Consider the following 14,937-nt stretch of genomic DNA (forward strand, 5'->3'; position numbering starts at 1 on the left):
ATTGTGTATTGGGGGGGGGGGATAGGACGATAGGAAAAGACTTAGGAGATTGCAGCGAGGACTGAGGGCGCCCAGGCCTCGGCACCCCTGCTGCAGCTCTTCTGGGTGAGCTTTGGGGCACAGCCTTGGGTCCTCGAGAGAAGAGGCTTTGTTCATGCTACTCCCGGATGGAGCCCAAAGCAGTTATCACCACAGAAACCATTCTCAGCCTGCTTCTCCAGGCCGAACGTCTTTAAAATGCTCTGGCTTTTGTCCCGGTCGCATGCACCAGCGGCAGCAAACCCCACCATTGAGGCTCCTGCGAGCATGGAATTCTCCCGCCCGCCTCTGGCCGAAGGGTCACCCTCCCGGTGCGCTCAGATCCCCACAGCCACCCGGGGGAGGCGCCCGTGCTCCGCCGCGTGCAAACTTAATGACCAGTCCAGCTCCCCTGGGGACCGCTGTCCTCGCCCAGCGACAAAGGCGCCTTCACCCACCACCGCACGCCCCTCTCCACAAAGGCCAGCCTCCCAAGTTGGCACTGACCTGCCCTTCAGGACAGCCACCTCCCTGTGCCCTGTTAGTCCAGCTTCCTCTTTTTTATACTTTTATTGGTGTGTAATTACGCCTCAGGGCGAGTTCAAAGTGACGCCCACACGCCCTGGCGCTTGCTTGCTGCTCCCCTCCTCATCCCGCCCAGCTCCTCCCCGTGAGACGGGAGCCATTCCGTCGCCTGCGCGGTATTTGGACCGCCCCTCACTGCCTCTCCTTCCGTCCTCCCTCCCCGGCCTCCCTCTTCTCCTGCTCTCTCCTCTTTATGAAGCCCCTCTGCTTGCCATTTTCTCTCTAGCTTCCACCCGTGAAGGAAAACATTTGGCCCTTGACTCTCGGCAACTGGCCAACCTCACTTAGCGTCCTGTTCTCTGATGCCAACCCCCGTCCTGCAAGAGCCGTAACCTTGCGCCATTTCCCGCGATGGCTGAGGGCGCTCCGCGCGTCTCTAGCACACTTTCTTTACCTGCTCCTCTGTCGGCAGAGCCCTGGGCCGGTGCCACGACCTGGCGGTGGAGCACCGCGCTGCGCTACCCATGGGCATGTGTCCCTAGCGCAGGCCGGCTTCCGTGCTCTCGGGGAGATGCTGAGGGTGGGCCCGCTGGGCACGTGGTGGCTCCATTCCTAGTCCCGTGAGGGACCCGCATGCTGATCTCCATGGCGGTGGAACTCGTTCACAGTCCCACCCGCGCTGTGCAAGAGACCCTTGGCCCCACACCTCGGCAGCGCCCACCACGGCCATGTCTGTGATGACCGCCACGGCTGGCGTGAGACGGACCTCGGTGCAGTCTTCATTCACTTCTCCCTGGTCGCTGACGGTGTTGAGCGTTTCTTCCTGTGTTTGTGGACCATTGGATTCTCCTTTGGGGAAGGGTCTATCCATTTCGGCTGCCTTTTTAATTGACTTCTGTGTTTTATTGGTCCTTTGCTTCTTAAGTTCCTTGTATCTTTTAAATACTGGCCCTCTATCAGAAGTGCAGCAGGTGCAGATCTCTTCCACTTGGCCGGCTCTCTTTACACTCTTCATGATTTCCTTTTCCTTTGCTGCGAAACTTTTTTTTTTTTTTTTTTTTTTTTTTTTGCGGTTTTGGAGATGGGACCCAGGGGCATTCGACCTCCGAGCTACACCCCCAGCCCTATTTTTTATTCTTTATTTTGAAACCTGTCTCACTGAGTTGCGGAGGGCCTCACTAAGTAGCTGAGGCTGTCCGCGAACCGCGCTCCTCCTGTCTCAGCCTCCCGAATGCTGGGATGACACGCGTGCCCACCACGCCAGCTAGCTTTTTAATGTGGTACTGTCTCATTTACTGATTCTCAGTTTTATTTCCTGAGCTTTGGGAGGAGGGGTCTCTTCCATTGCCCGTCTGTTGGAGAGTTGATCCCATGGTTTATTCTAGTAATCGCAAGTTTCTGATCTAATTTCCAGGTCTTTGAGCGTCTTGGGTTAACTCTCGTACACAGTGAGAGATGGGGTCTGATTCCTTCCCCTTATTCTTGCTAACTGCCAACGTGGGGGCCCCGGCCTTTGAAGGCATCACCTCCTGGAGTCAAGGCCTGCAGGTACCAGGGAAGTTCCAGGTCATCCTGGCCTGGTTCACTTAGTATACCAAGATTGAGGCCAGGTCGAGCCCTGGCCCCGAGCTCCGCAGGCAGCTCCAGGTGCAGGCCTGGCCCCAGACTTTCCTGCCTCTGTATTTCCCTGGAAGTTTCCACCCCCCTGCCCAAGCTCCCATTGATTGCCAAGTGCCTGCCTTTTGCCCTGCGCCCCCCTGGGGACTCCGGAGCGCCTCAGGCCCTGCGTCCCTCCCCCTTCAGGCCCTGCGTCCCTCCCCCTTCAGGCCCTGCGTCCCTCCCCCTCTCTCCAACTCTCCCCCACCTGCTGCAAAAGCAGTTTCTCAGCCGGGCGTGGTGGGCACGCGTGGAATCCCAGCATTCGGGAGGCTGAGACCGGGTGGTGGTAGTGGGTGACCGACCGGCAGGAGAGAGCCTGTGGGGAGGCTGGGGTCCAGGGAGGAGTGGGCGGGGGCTGGGGCAGTGAGGAGCCCCAGCCGTGTGGCCACCGAGGCAAGTCCTGCGCCGGCTCCGCGTGGCTCGGCAGGAGCAGTAGCCCTGCCCTGGGGAAGGGGAGGAGGCGGGAGCCCGCGACAGTCAGGGACGCCCAAAGGGGCCTGGGCGCCGGGTGGCAGTGAGCCCCTGCCCGGGGGATGGAGATGGGGCTGGAAGGAAGCAGCCCCAGCCTGGCGCCTGAGCCCTCCCCTGGGAGAGGCCGAATCCCCACATTAATTCCTGCCCCTGCTCAGCCACCTGGCTCGGAAGCGGCCGTGATGGCGGGTTTCCTTCCCGGCTTCGCAGGCGGCCTGCAGCCTGGGCAAGTCCCAGCGGCCCGCGCACGGCCGGCTTCATCAGCCTCATCAAATGCAGCCTCCTTGGAGGCTTTAAAGAAGAGCAAATGCTCCCCAGGACATGTCTGGTCTGGTCCAGGCAGTCCCCTGCTCATGCTGAGGCTGAGCGCACAGAGCTCACATGGACGTCCTTCCTCCTGGACCACACGGTGAGCTCCTCGTCCCTCAGCTCTGCACACAGGGGACGGCATTTGAAAGCACCCTACAAATTATTATTATTATTATTATCATCATCATCATTATCAGCTCTAGGGCCTGAACCCAGGGAATTCTGCTTTTGATCAACACCCAGCCCTTTTCTTAAAAATGTTTTTATTTTGAAACAGGGTCTCACTAAGTTGCGGAGGGCCTCGCTAAATTGCTGAGGCTGGTCTCAAACCTGTGATCCTCCTGCCTCAGCCTCCCAAGCCCAGGGATTACAGGTGTGCACCACCAAGCCCAGGTACAGATTATTTTAACTGTGTCCGGAAGGCCAGACCAATTCCATGCAATGACCTGCCCCCCCTCCCTGCCCCCTTAGCCAGAGGGCTGACACTAAGCTGCCAGCCTGGCACACAGCGCTGCCCAGGAGTGGGCTACGGTGGGCATGGGGGAATGGAGGCTCCAGGCGGCGCCAGGCCTCGGAGTCAGCACTGCAGCAGGCTGAGGTGTGTTGGACCAAAATCTTCATTCTGTGGAGACAGCACTATGGTGGGGAGCAGCCGCCAGACCCCCCGCCCCCCGTGCTCTGGTGGGCCTGTCCATATTCGGTGCAGCTTCCCCAGCCTTCACCCCGCCTGCCCAGGGATAGCAGCTGGACATGAGCTGCTGCCCTCCCCCCCCTCCCCTCCCCCCTCTCCTCCTCTTCCCCTCCTCCTCCCCCTCCCCCCTCCTTCCCTCCTTCCTCCCTCCCCTCTTCCTCCTCCTCCCCCTCCTCCTCCTCCTCATCCTCTTTGCATTGAACCCAGCGCCATTTTACCTCTGATCTAAACCCCAGCCCTTTTTATTTCTTTATTTTGAAACAGAGCCTCGCTAAGTAGCTGAGCCCAGCCTCCAACCTGCCATCCTCCTGCCTTGGCCTCCCGCACTGGGACGGCAGGCTGAGCCGCCTCCTCTGGTCAGCCTTGCCACGGGGAGAGGCTGGCGTGCCCAGGGCGCCAGGCCCGCTGGGGGGAGTGGGAGCGCCTTTGGCTTCTCTCCTGCAGCAGGCTTCTGCACATCTCGCCCCCGTGTCCAGCGGCGGCGCGTGTGAAATCAATTTGGCTAGCTGCACGCTTGCTTTCCCAGGGCCTGGCCACGCGAGGAGGCCATCTTGGGACCAGGCGTCGCCATGGAGCCCAGAGGACTGGCTGCAGCCGCGCAGAGCTCCCCCGCCCGCCGGGGGCTCGCCAGGTAACTCCAGCCAGCCCTCACCTGGGAAGGGGGGTGGGCAGAGGAAGCAGGCACGCTTGGGAAGCCCTGCGGAGGAGGGGAGGGGAGGGGGCTCTGGGGAAGAGCAGGTGGGGCCGAGCAGCCCTCGGTGAGCGACCACAGTCCCGTGGATCACGGCTCAGAAAAGACCAAGAAACACCTTGATCTGAAATTGCTTTAGTCGTAGTTGGTGATGAGGAGCGTGCTCGGTTCTGAAAGAGTCCAGGTGAAAGCCAGCTGGACACGGTGGTAAGGACCAGACGGCCCTGGTGCTGGCCGAGGGCAGTGGCGGCCGGGTCGGAACCGCCTGCGGGGCGCTGATGGTGCCGCCCGCCACAGCACGCGTCCGCACAGAGGACTGGCAAGGCGGGCACGGCGGGCACCCGGCTCTGTCTGCCTCTGACGGCAGCCGGGCCGCACTTTAACGCTCGCACCTGGCCATGTGTTTGGTTTTACTTAAGATTATTGCCCTCAAATTTGGTTATTTATTTATTTATTTATTTATTTATTTTAATTTTGGCGGTACTGGGATGACCCCAGGGGCATTCGACCTCCAAGCTACACCCCAGCCCTGTTTTTTATTCTTTATTTTGAAGCAGGGTCTCACTGAGTTGCAGAGGGCCTCACCAGGTAGCTGAGGCTGGCCTGGAGCCCTGATCCTCCTGTTCCAGCCTCCCGAGCGCTGGGATCACAGCGTGCCCGCCGTGCCCGGCCAGTTCTTGATCATCTTTTTTTTTCACGCTCCTTTACTGTGAGTGACCACGGAGGACACTGGAGCCGGCCTTAGGTGGCCGTCAATGAATTTGTTTTACCAACAAATGCTATCTTAAGGCTCTTCTGTCACGAGGAAGGGAGCACCTTCAAAGTGGCTCAGCGTGGTGGTGCACACCTGGAAGCCCAGCACATGGAAGGCTGAGACAGGAGGATCACAGGTTCAAGGCCAGCCTCAGGAACACAGCAAGACCCTGTTTCAAAATAAAAAGTAAAAAGGGCTGGGAGTGTAGCTTGGAAGTAGAATGCTTCTGGGTCCAATCACTAGAGGAGAAAAAAATAAAGAAAGAAAGAAAGAGAAAGAAAGAAAGAAAGAAAGAAAGAAAGAAAGAAAGAAAGAAAGAGGAAAGAAAGAAAAAGAAAAGAGAGAGGAAGGGAGGGAGCCAGGGAGGGAAGGTGGGAGGGAGGGAGGGAGGAAATACATCTCCCACTAAAAGATGCCTGGCGGGGCGGGGCGGGGCGGGGCACTGCTGTAGGCTGACATCTGCATCTGGGAAATAGAAGCTGGGCACCTAGAAGGGCGGGCAGCCACTTCTCTCTCACCCGGGCTATTTCCTGGCTGCTGCGCCCGCCCCGCCTCCTCGGCTCACACACCAGCAGTAGCAGCGAAGATGGCCTCCAGCAGTAGCAGCGAAGATGGCCTCCACCATGTGGTCTTGGGGTGGCACTTCCGCCCCCGGCTTGGAAGGCTCTCGGTCCTCCGAGGCTCGAGCGGCTTGGGGGGGTCAGGCATCCCTGGGCCTGTTGGCTGAGGCTGGAGGGAGGCCGGCCTTGTTTCCACCCCCTCGGCAGAGCGGAGGCCAGGCCGGGCAGGCAGACCCTCCCAGCAGTCCCGCAGCCCTGTCCCTCCGTGGGTGTTTCCCTAAGGCCAAGGACACGGTGTGGTTAGGGTCAAGGTGTGTGACGAGGTGCCAGGCTCAGAACTGACCTTGTTGGGGACAACTGTCCAGTGAGAACACTGCGGAGGCTTTTGGAAACCAGAGCAGAGAGGGAGTTGAAACTCCCCCCTGATGGCGCGGGGCACAGCCAAGATAGCGCGGGGCACAGCCAAGATAGCGCGGCGCTGGGCTCGGGGCTGGGGCTGCGCTCTCAGCCCACCCCCACGGGGGCCCAGTTCTAGGACAGAGATCCGGCAAAGGCGCCGCACACAGCCGGGACAGGCCTGGCTCCGCCTGAGGATCCACACTGGGAAGAGTCTATGTCGTTTGGGGCTGCGGGTTCCTTTACACCGCGTTTGCAAATGGCGTGGTGTTCCTCTTGGGAGGCTCAGCGGTCCTAACAAGGGTGGCGCCTAGTAGTCCTTGACCCAACAAGGGCTTCCCCCGTCAGCGCCCCGCGTGAAGGACGTGCCTTTGGAGAGTTACAAAACGAAGCTAGAATAAAGACACAGACGCCGTGTCTTAGCAAGGGGGCTCTGCCGCAGGCCGCAGGCGCAGAGGGAGGCAGTGAAGGGCCCCCACCCCTCGCTCTCCCACCTCCCCTCCGACTGCCATCCCCGGCCCCTGCCCTTCCAGGCTGGCACGGCCGGTCGTCTCTCTGCGCTCATGGGCCGCCAGGCGCCTACACTCCCAGCACCAAAGACCCGACTCTTTCCTGGAGCGTTTCCACAGAGCCGAGCTCAAGGAGGTGTCCAGCAGGGACGGCCGCGCCCAGTCCAGCACGGGCAGCCAGGGGCCGCCAGACGGAGGGCCGAGGTAAGCGAGGGAGCGGTTGGGCGGAGCGACCTGCCCTCGCTTCGCCAGCTCCGACGGGGCTTGAACCCGGGACGCCCAAGCAGGGACCGGGAGGCCAAGCAAGCGGGCAGGCTTCCCAGACAGAAGGAAGAGGGTTTCTATTCTTCGGAGGCAAAGTCCCCGCTGCAAAGCACAGTGTCCGCAGAGACAGGCCTTACCTCCTGTGCGGGTCTGACCTGGGCGGATGGGGTCAGAGGTGTGCGCACAGCGCCTGCACCCCTGGGCTGATGTGCCCTCCTTCCTGCCGCGTGCTCACCAGCTCATCTAAAATCCTGCCCCGGCAGGCAGCGGGGCACCCGGGGATGGCCCTCCTCCCGTAGAGCACCAGGAAGCACCGGGGAGTTGGGCCCCGTGAACTCAGCCTCAAACCATCTGTGCAGAGCCAGCCCACCTCTTATGAGACTCCGGGACGGAGGTGCCTGGCCCTGGGGTGGAAGGCGACTCCGGGAGGTGCAGTGAGGAGGGAGAAAATCCTGTGCGCGGCCAGTTTGTTTCTTATTTGGAAGCAGGGTCTCTCTAGGGTGGCGAGTCTCCGTACTTGCTGAGGCTGGCCTCAAAGCTTCATTCCTCTGTCTCTACCTCCCGAGCACTGCACTCACACACCCGGCTCGCCCCGCTAATTAGAATCACACCAAAGGAGGCTGGCTTTGAGAGCCAGGCCGCCAGGCTCCTGCACCTTCCCGCCCAGCCAGCAAGGAAGCACCCAGAGCACTCCCCGGGGGCTCCTGGAGGGGTCGGTGCCCCACTCGGGGTCCAGGGAAGGAAACCCAGGGGAGCCGGAGGCCCAGAAGCGGGACAGGATTCAAGCCTCAAGTTCTCACTTCTTTAGAGACCTCCGCTCAGCCAAGGGTCGGTCCTCTTTCTCTCAAGGCGCGAACTAAGCAGTCACAAAACATCTTTGTCCCTGAAAATACACGAGACAGCGGTGTCCTTCAGGCTGTGAGGGGAAGGAAGAGCTCGGAGAGGGGGTGGGATCACTGGAATGACCCAGCGAGGAGGACGTGGCCCTGAGTCCATCCCTGTCTCCCGCAGCACCCAGCCCCTGGCCAGCAGCAGCACTCAGGCTACCGCCAGCCACAGCTCGCAGGAGGGGTGAGTAGCCCCGCCCAGCAGAGCCGCCTCCTCCTGCAGAGTCCTCCTTAAGTGCCCCGCTCCCGTCCTCCCAAGCCTCAGCACTGCATTCCATCCCTGTCCCTCTCCGTGACTTCTTTGGGAGTCATTTTCCTCTCTAGCCAGGCACGGTGACAATCTTCTATAATCCCAGTACTTGGGAGGCTGAGACAGGAGGATCCCAGGTTCGAGGCCAGCCTCAGCAACTTAGAGAGACCCTGCTTCAATCTGGTTCAATCTCCAGTATCCAAAACAACAACCACAACAAAAATGCCAAGGGGTCTTGCAGGAGCCAGGCCTCAGTGCAGCCTCGGGCCGGCTTTTCTGAGGGTGCCCCGGAACGTTTTCTGTCTCCTTCATGAAGGGAACCTGCGTTCTGTTTGCAAAAATTCACACATCAAACCCAGAGCCTCAAAGGCCATTGGTCAAGAGAGAAAAACGATGTCTTCTCTCTTCAAAGCGAAGTTCAGGGGAGCCACGAATAAAAACCGATGAGACCAGGAGCCACTGCGGTTTGTGGCCGGCCGGAAGGGCGCAGACGCGGCTCAGCCCTCACGTCCCGACGCGAAGGCCGCTCTGCTGCATAGGTTCCTTTGGGGCCGCCGGACGGCTTCGTGGACGCAGCTGCAGGTGCTGGGCCTTCCCTCGGCTCTCCGCAGTCGGCTCTCCGCAGTCGGCTCTCCGCAGTCGGCTCTCCGCAGTCGGCTCTCCGCAGTCGCAGTCGGGTAGGCAGAGGAAAGGCCCCGGCCCTCAAGCCAGGGCCCCCGGCCTGGCCATTAAATCGCAGGGAGAAGTGCCCCAGAGCTCGCGGGCAGCGCCCTCTGCTGGTGAGCCAGCATTAAGACGCCAGGCCCGACAGCACGGCCAGCGGGCCCAGGGTTAAGGGCGGCTTAGGGCGGCGTTTGGCCTTCTCACTTAGCAATTTTTATTTTTATTTTTATTTTTTGGCACTGGGGATGGAACCCTTCTACCTCTGGGCTACTCTCCCAGACCTATTTTATATTTTTTTTACTTGGAAACAGGGTCTCCTAAGCCAGAGGGGCTGGCTTCAAAGCAGCGCGATCCTCCTGTCTCCGCCTCCCAAGTGCGGGGATGACAAGCGTGCCCACCACGCCCGGCGCTGAATGACTTAACGCTCTCAAAAGACGGGATTACAGAGAAGTTCTTTAAAAGGTTTTTGTGGTATTGGGGACTCAAGCCAGGGGCATTCTGCCTCCGAATTACACCCCCAGCCCTATTTTATTTGAGACGGGGTCTTGCTCAAGTAGCGAAGGGTCTCACTTACGTTGCTTCAAACCTGGGATCTTCCTGTCTCCGCCCCAAGGGCTGGGATTACAGCTGTGCCATCACGCCCGGCTTATTCCAAAGCCCTTAATTTGATTTTATTCTCAATGCTGGAATTAAGCAGCCCTCAACACCAAAACAGAGTCTAGGAACTCCAGCCTGTGTCGTGACCAGGAGCCACTCACGGACAGAAGGTGGCTCTGGGGTCACGCGTGGCATTCCACTGCGCTGAAACCGGCTGCTGCCGAACCGCCTGCAGCTCGCCGCTGCGACTGGTATGGGTGTGCGCCTAAGACAGGCTCTGAGTTAGTCTGTACACCAGATATGGTTGCAATTCAAGTGTAAAGGCGTCCTTGAACCTGCGTTGAATTTGACACCATTTTATTCATATGTGCCTTAGTATTTGGAAGGCAAAAACACACCCGTTACATAAATAAAACCGTTACACACATAAAAAGTGCATTTCCTGTTAACACTGGGATCCTGCTATCAAAGCTCGCCCTCTAGCTGGGCGCCGGAGCACGCCGCCGCAATCCTGGTCTTAGGAGGCTGAGACAGGAGCGCAGGTTTAAAGCTTCAGCAGTTTAGCCACACCCTGTTTCAACAAATACAAAAGAAAAGGGCTGGAGGTTGAAGAAAAAGTGCCCCGAGGTCAATCCCCAGTACTATACATATGTTGGATATATATCCAGCTTTTTCTAGGTATATATATGGGAGAGAGAGAACATATTTAATATCTATACTAGTTAAGAGCATTTGTATTTCAACTCGGTCAGCCAAGAGTTTTATGACCTTGGACAAGTGTTTTGCAGTATCGAGATTGCACCTAGAGGTGTTCTACCACTAAACCGCATACCCAGCCCCATTTTATTTTATTTCAAAACAGAGCCTCACTAAGTTGCCCCGACTGGCCTTGGACCTGCGATCCTCCTGTCTCAGCCTCCCGAGTGCTGGGGTTGTAGGCGTGCGCCACCGTGCCGGTTCTGAAGGAATATTACTTTCACACCATTGCGCACTGGAAGACCCTCAGTGGGCCCGTCTAAGTCGGAGCCCATCTGTGCGCACGCCGCACACCCGCTCCGGCTCCTGTGAATTCTACTTCCCTAGGTTTGCTGGGCCCCGCGTGGAATCCGGGCTTTCATTTGATCCAGAGGCAGGTTTTGAGACCAGAGACATCTGTGTTTCAGAAGGAAGCGGCGCGCCCTGGTGGTGGACCCCGCGGGCAAGCTCTACTACCGCTGGCTGGGCGTCATCGCCCTGCCGGTGTTCTACAACTGGTGTCTGCTCGTGTGCAGGTAGGCAGGCCGCGCGGTGGGCCGAGGGCCACAGGTGGAGCTCTGGTCTCCTTGCAGCCACACAGAGCGCCAATGCCTCAGTCTCTCCTGTAAAACCAGGAGGTTCTCAGAGGAGGTGATCCACGGTTCCCTGAGCCGCCGGTGGCTAGCCGGGCCTGGGGGGGCAGCCGGGTTCTGTTCTTCCCAGGGGAAGCAGCTGGGTATTTCTGGGCTTCCTGCAGAGAGGGACGCAGCCTGGAGGTGGTGCTCCCCAGAGACACCTGCGGGCGCCGGGCTGTTCTAAGTGGGTGGCCGCGCTGGGTACGGGCACGTGGCTACTCCCTTGAAGGTGGGTGTGGTTGGGGTGTTCTGAGCCGAGCGTGAGCTTTGGGGGTTTACTCTTTTGAGGTAGACGTGGGCTTGGGGTGTTCTAGGTGAGCCTGACCTTCTGGGGTGTAGAGGAAGCCATTATTGTTCTGGACATCCCTCTGTGAGCGCAGACTGGATGCAGGGCTGAGCCGGCCCTTTCTACCAGACACAGGGGCCAAGCCCACGTGTGGGTCCCCTCAGGGAGTCACCGGTTGCACTGGGCAGGAGCCTGCGGCGGGGCTGGCTCCGGACGCCGTGAGCCGTGTCCGCAGCCCGGCCAGCGCACAGCCGCCGTCTCCTGTCTGCCGCTTGGCTTGCACAGGGCCTGTTTTGATGAGCTTCAGTCGGAGCACCTGGCCCTGTGGCTGGTCCTGGACTACTCGGCAGATCTTCTCTACAGCTTGGACATGCTGGTGCGAGCCCGCACGGGTGAGTGCGTCCCTGGCTGGGGACTCCGCCAGGCCAGGCCGCAGACCTGGGGTGGGGGACGACAGGGGTGCTGATGGACACCAGAATGGCATGCGGACATCATCTACCTAGACCCCGAGGGCCCGAAAGGGCTCGGACCCCTAACCTGAAGTGTGGGCTGTCGTCTGGGGCCCCTCTACGCTGAACACCAGACAGGAACCCAAGCAGGGGTCAGGGATCCGGGGTCAAGGGTCCCAGGCTTGGGCTCTGACTCCCATGACCTGTAGGGACTTGAGCAAGTCACACTGTCTCTCTGGACCTCGTTTGCGTCACCTGCAAAGTCAGAACACCAGTGTGAGTGGAGGGTGGGTGTGGCCAAGCTCGGGTTCTTCTTAGGGGCCAGGATATGCTTCCCCGTAGCTTCTGGAGGAGTTTTAATGTGGGGAGAACTAAAATCTGAAGCAGCCAGGCGTGGTGGCGCACACTTGTAATCCCAGTACCTGGGAGGCTGAGACAGGAGGTTCGCAGGTTCGAAGCCAGCCTCGAAAACTTGGCGAGGCGCTCAGCAACTTAGTGAGACCCTGCTTCCAAATAAGAAATAAAATTGGGGTGGGGGTTCAGCTCAGAGGTAGAATGCCTTTGGGTTCAACCCAGTATTACCAAAAACATAAATAAATAAATTAATTAATTAGTAATAAATAAAACCTGAAGCAGGGCTTGGGGATGAGGACTCCTTCCAGGTGCCTCTGGTTGGGACTGAATTTCAGCACTGGCTGGCACTCAGAGACATCACCCTTAGCGTACTTTTTACCAACCCACAAAGAGAATCACTAGGCTGGTCAAGGCCCTGCTTGTCTCTTCCAAGATTTTTGAGCTAAAAACAACACCAAGCTGGGCACAGTGGCACACACCTGTAATCCCAGTACTTGGGAGGCTGAGATAAGAGAATCACAGGTTCAAGGCCAGCCTCAACCACTTGGTGAGTCCTGTTTCAAAATAAAATAGGGCTAGGGGTGTTGCTGAGAGGTAGAATGTCCCTGGGTTCAACCCCTACTACCAAAATACAAATAAAATAAAAACTAAAAAGGGCTGAGGGTGTGGCTCGGAGGTACTGCCCTTGGGTTAATCCGGTACAAGAGAACGAGCTGGCCGTGCAGCTGTGGCCGTGAGCCCCGTGGCTCCCCGCAGCCAGCCTGAGCGTGGCTCTGTGAGCCAAGCTCAGCTCGTGTCCTACGAGAGTGGCCTGAGACCCGAAGGGCAGGCGTGACGGTATCCACCTCACCGATTCAGAAACCCAGGGCCAGAGGCTTGCCCAGCATCACAGAGGCTGCCCGCCATGCCCGACCGGCCCCCTGCGTCTCCCGCACGAGGGTCCCAACGCACAGCTTGAGGCTGGCACGGGGGTCACTGGAGCACAGTGAGTGGCCCGGTCCGGCCTTGGCGAGCCCCACGGGAAGGGCTGCTCTGCTGCGATCTAGTGGGAAGCTGGGGACAGGGGGATGTGGAAGCCACGTGGTCTTGGACCATGGTCCAAAAGAAAAAGCTGTCAGAATTGAAAGAGAAGTCTTAATGCGGCGAGGAATCCCAAGGCTGGGACGCCCCCAGGCGTCCAGGAAGCGCGGACAGTGGCCCTCTCTACCCACGTGCTCCGTGCTCTCTGGCTTCACCGACCGTGAGGTGAACGCACTTGGAGCCGGGCGTGGTGGTGCACACCTGGGACGCAGCACTTGGGAGGCTGGGACAGGAGGATCGCAGGGTTGAGGCCAGACGCAACAACGTAGTGAGACTCTCAACAAACCAGCAAGACCGTTTCAAAATCAAAAGATAAAAAACGGGGTGGGGGTGTGGCTCGGAGGTAGAGTGCCCCTGTGTTTAATACCCAGTACCATCAAAAACAAACAAATCAGGTTTCCCCTGCGTCCAGGTGACGTTGCCCCCTCCTCCCCTCCTCCAGGCTTTCTTGAGCAAGGCTTAATGGTCAGGGATGCCGAGCGCCTGTGGAAACGCTACACGGAGACCTTGAACTTCAAGCTGGATGTGCTGTCTCTGGTCCCCACAGACCTGGCTTACTTAAAGTGGGGCCCGAACTGCCCGGAGGTGAGGCTCAACCGCCTCCTGAGGTTTTCCCGGCTCTTCGAGTTCTTCGACCGTACGGAGACGAGGACCAGCCACCCCAACGTGTTCAGGATCGGGAACCTGGTGCTGTACATCCTCGTGATCATCCACTGGAACGCCTGCGTCTACTTCGCCATTTCCAAGCTCATTGGCTTCGGGACAGACTCCTGGGTCTACCCAAACGTCTCCAGGCCGGAGTACGGGCGCCTCTCCAGGAAGTACATCTACAGCCTCTACTGGTCCACCTTGACCCTGACCACCATCGGCGAGACCCCGCCCCCCGTGAAGGACGAGGAGTACCTCTTCGTGGTCATCGACTTCCTGGTGGGCGTCCTGATCTTTGCCACCATCGTGGGCAACGTGGGTGCCATGATCTCGAACATGAATGCTTCCAGGGCCGAGTTCCAGGCCAAGGTGGACTCCGTCAAGCAGTACATGCGCTTCCGCAAGGTGACCAAGGACCTGGAGGCGCGGGTCATCCGGTGGTTTGACTACCTGTGGGCCAACAGGAAGACGGTGGATGAAAAGGAGGTGCTCAGGAGCCTCCCCGACAAGCTGCGGGCCGAGATCGCCATCAATGTGCACCTGGACACCCTCAGGAAGGTCCGCATCTTCCAGGACTGCGAGGCGGGGCTGCTGGTGGAGCTGGTGCTGAAGCTCCGGCCCGCCGTGTTCAGCCCCGGGGACTACGTGTGCCGGAAGGGGGACATCGGGCGGGAGATGTACATCATCAAAGAGGGCAGGCTGGCCGTGGTGGCCGACGACGGCGTCACCCAGCGCGCGGTCCTCGGCGACGGCAGCTACTTCGGCGAGGTCAGCGTCTTGAACATCAGGGGCAGCAAGTCGGGGAACCGCAGGACGGCCAACATCCGGAGCATCGGCTACTCCGACTTGTTCTGCCTGTCCAAGGACGACCTGATGGGGGTGCTCACCGAGTACCCCGACGCCAAGAAGGCCCTGGAGGAGAAGGGGCGGCAGATCCTGAGGAAGGACAACCTGATCGAGGAGGACCTGGCCGGCGCCGGGGCGGACCCGCAGGACATCCACGAGAAGGTGGGGCAGCTGGAGGCCTCCCTGGACGCGCTGCAGACCCGGGTGGCGCGGCTGCTGGCCGAGTACCACGCCGCGCAGATGGCGGTGAAGCAGCGCCTCAGCTGGCTGGAGCGCCGGGCGGAGGCCCGCGGGAGCAGCCTCCCGCCCCAAGGGGAGGCTCCGGGGGAGGCTGGAGAGACCCAGGGCGCCCAGCCCTGAGCTGCTTGCCGCGGGACTGGCCGGGCCATTCCAGCCCTGCGCGCTCCCTGCACGCTGTGCCACCGCAGACGGAGTCTTTTCCTCCTCAGAAACTCATGGCGTCCGTCACGAGGTCTGCGCCACATGTGCTATGGACGTGGGGTCAAATGTCCTCGGTTCAAGTGTATAAAAGTACGCAGAGAGGGGAAGGGAGGAGGGGAGGAGGAAGGGAGAAAGGAGAAAAAGGGAAAGAAAGAAAGAGGGAAAAGGAAGAGAAAGAAAGAAAGAAAGAAAGAAAGAAAGAAAGAAAGAACGGACGGA

The 14,937-nt window shown here is 59.4% G+C and overlaps 2 protein-coding genes across 2 annotated transcripts in view; both read left to right on the forward strand.

Moving 5' to 3' along the window:
* The window catches only part of VWA3B (von Willebrand factor A domain containing 3B), a gene marked incomplete at both ends in the record, with an annotated part of 112,703 nt that extends 111,618 nt beyond the window's left edge, over positions 1-1,085 (forward strand). Inside the window, one exon of the mRNA XM_080711458.1 lies at positions 1,016-1,085. Coding sequence (XP_080567584.1) covers positions 1,016-1,085 — 70 coding nt within the window. The remainder of the gene's footprint in view (positions 1-1,015) is intronic.
* Positions 1,086-4,242: 3,157 nt separating this feature from the next.
* CNGA3 (cyclic nucleotide gated channel subunit alpha 3) lies at positions 4,243-14,637 on the forward strand (the record flags this gene model as incomplete). Its single annotated transcript, XM_080711459.1, has 8 exons — positions 4,243-4,304; positions 6,608-6,787; positions 7,859-7,918; positions 8,624-8,763; positions 9,480-9,501; positions 10,408-10,515; positions 11,186-11,292; positions 13,226-14,637. 8 exons carry the CDS (start codon positions 4,243-4,245, stop codon positions 14,635-14,637), a joined length of 2,091 nt encoding a protein of 696 aa, XP_080567585.1.
* Positions 14,638-14,937: the final 300 nt, after the last annotated feature.

Source organism: Muscardinus avellanarius (genome assembly GCF_963383645.1).
Source record: "Muscardinus avellanarius genome assembly, chromosome: 15".
In the NCBI taxonomy this organism is placed as follows: domain Eukaryota; kingdom Metazoa; phylum Chordata; class Mammalia; order Rodentia; family Gliridae; genus Muscardinus; species Muscardinus avellanarius.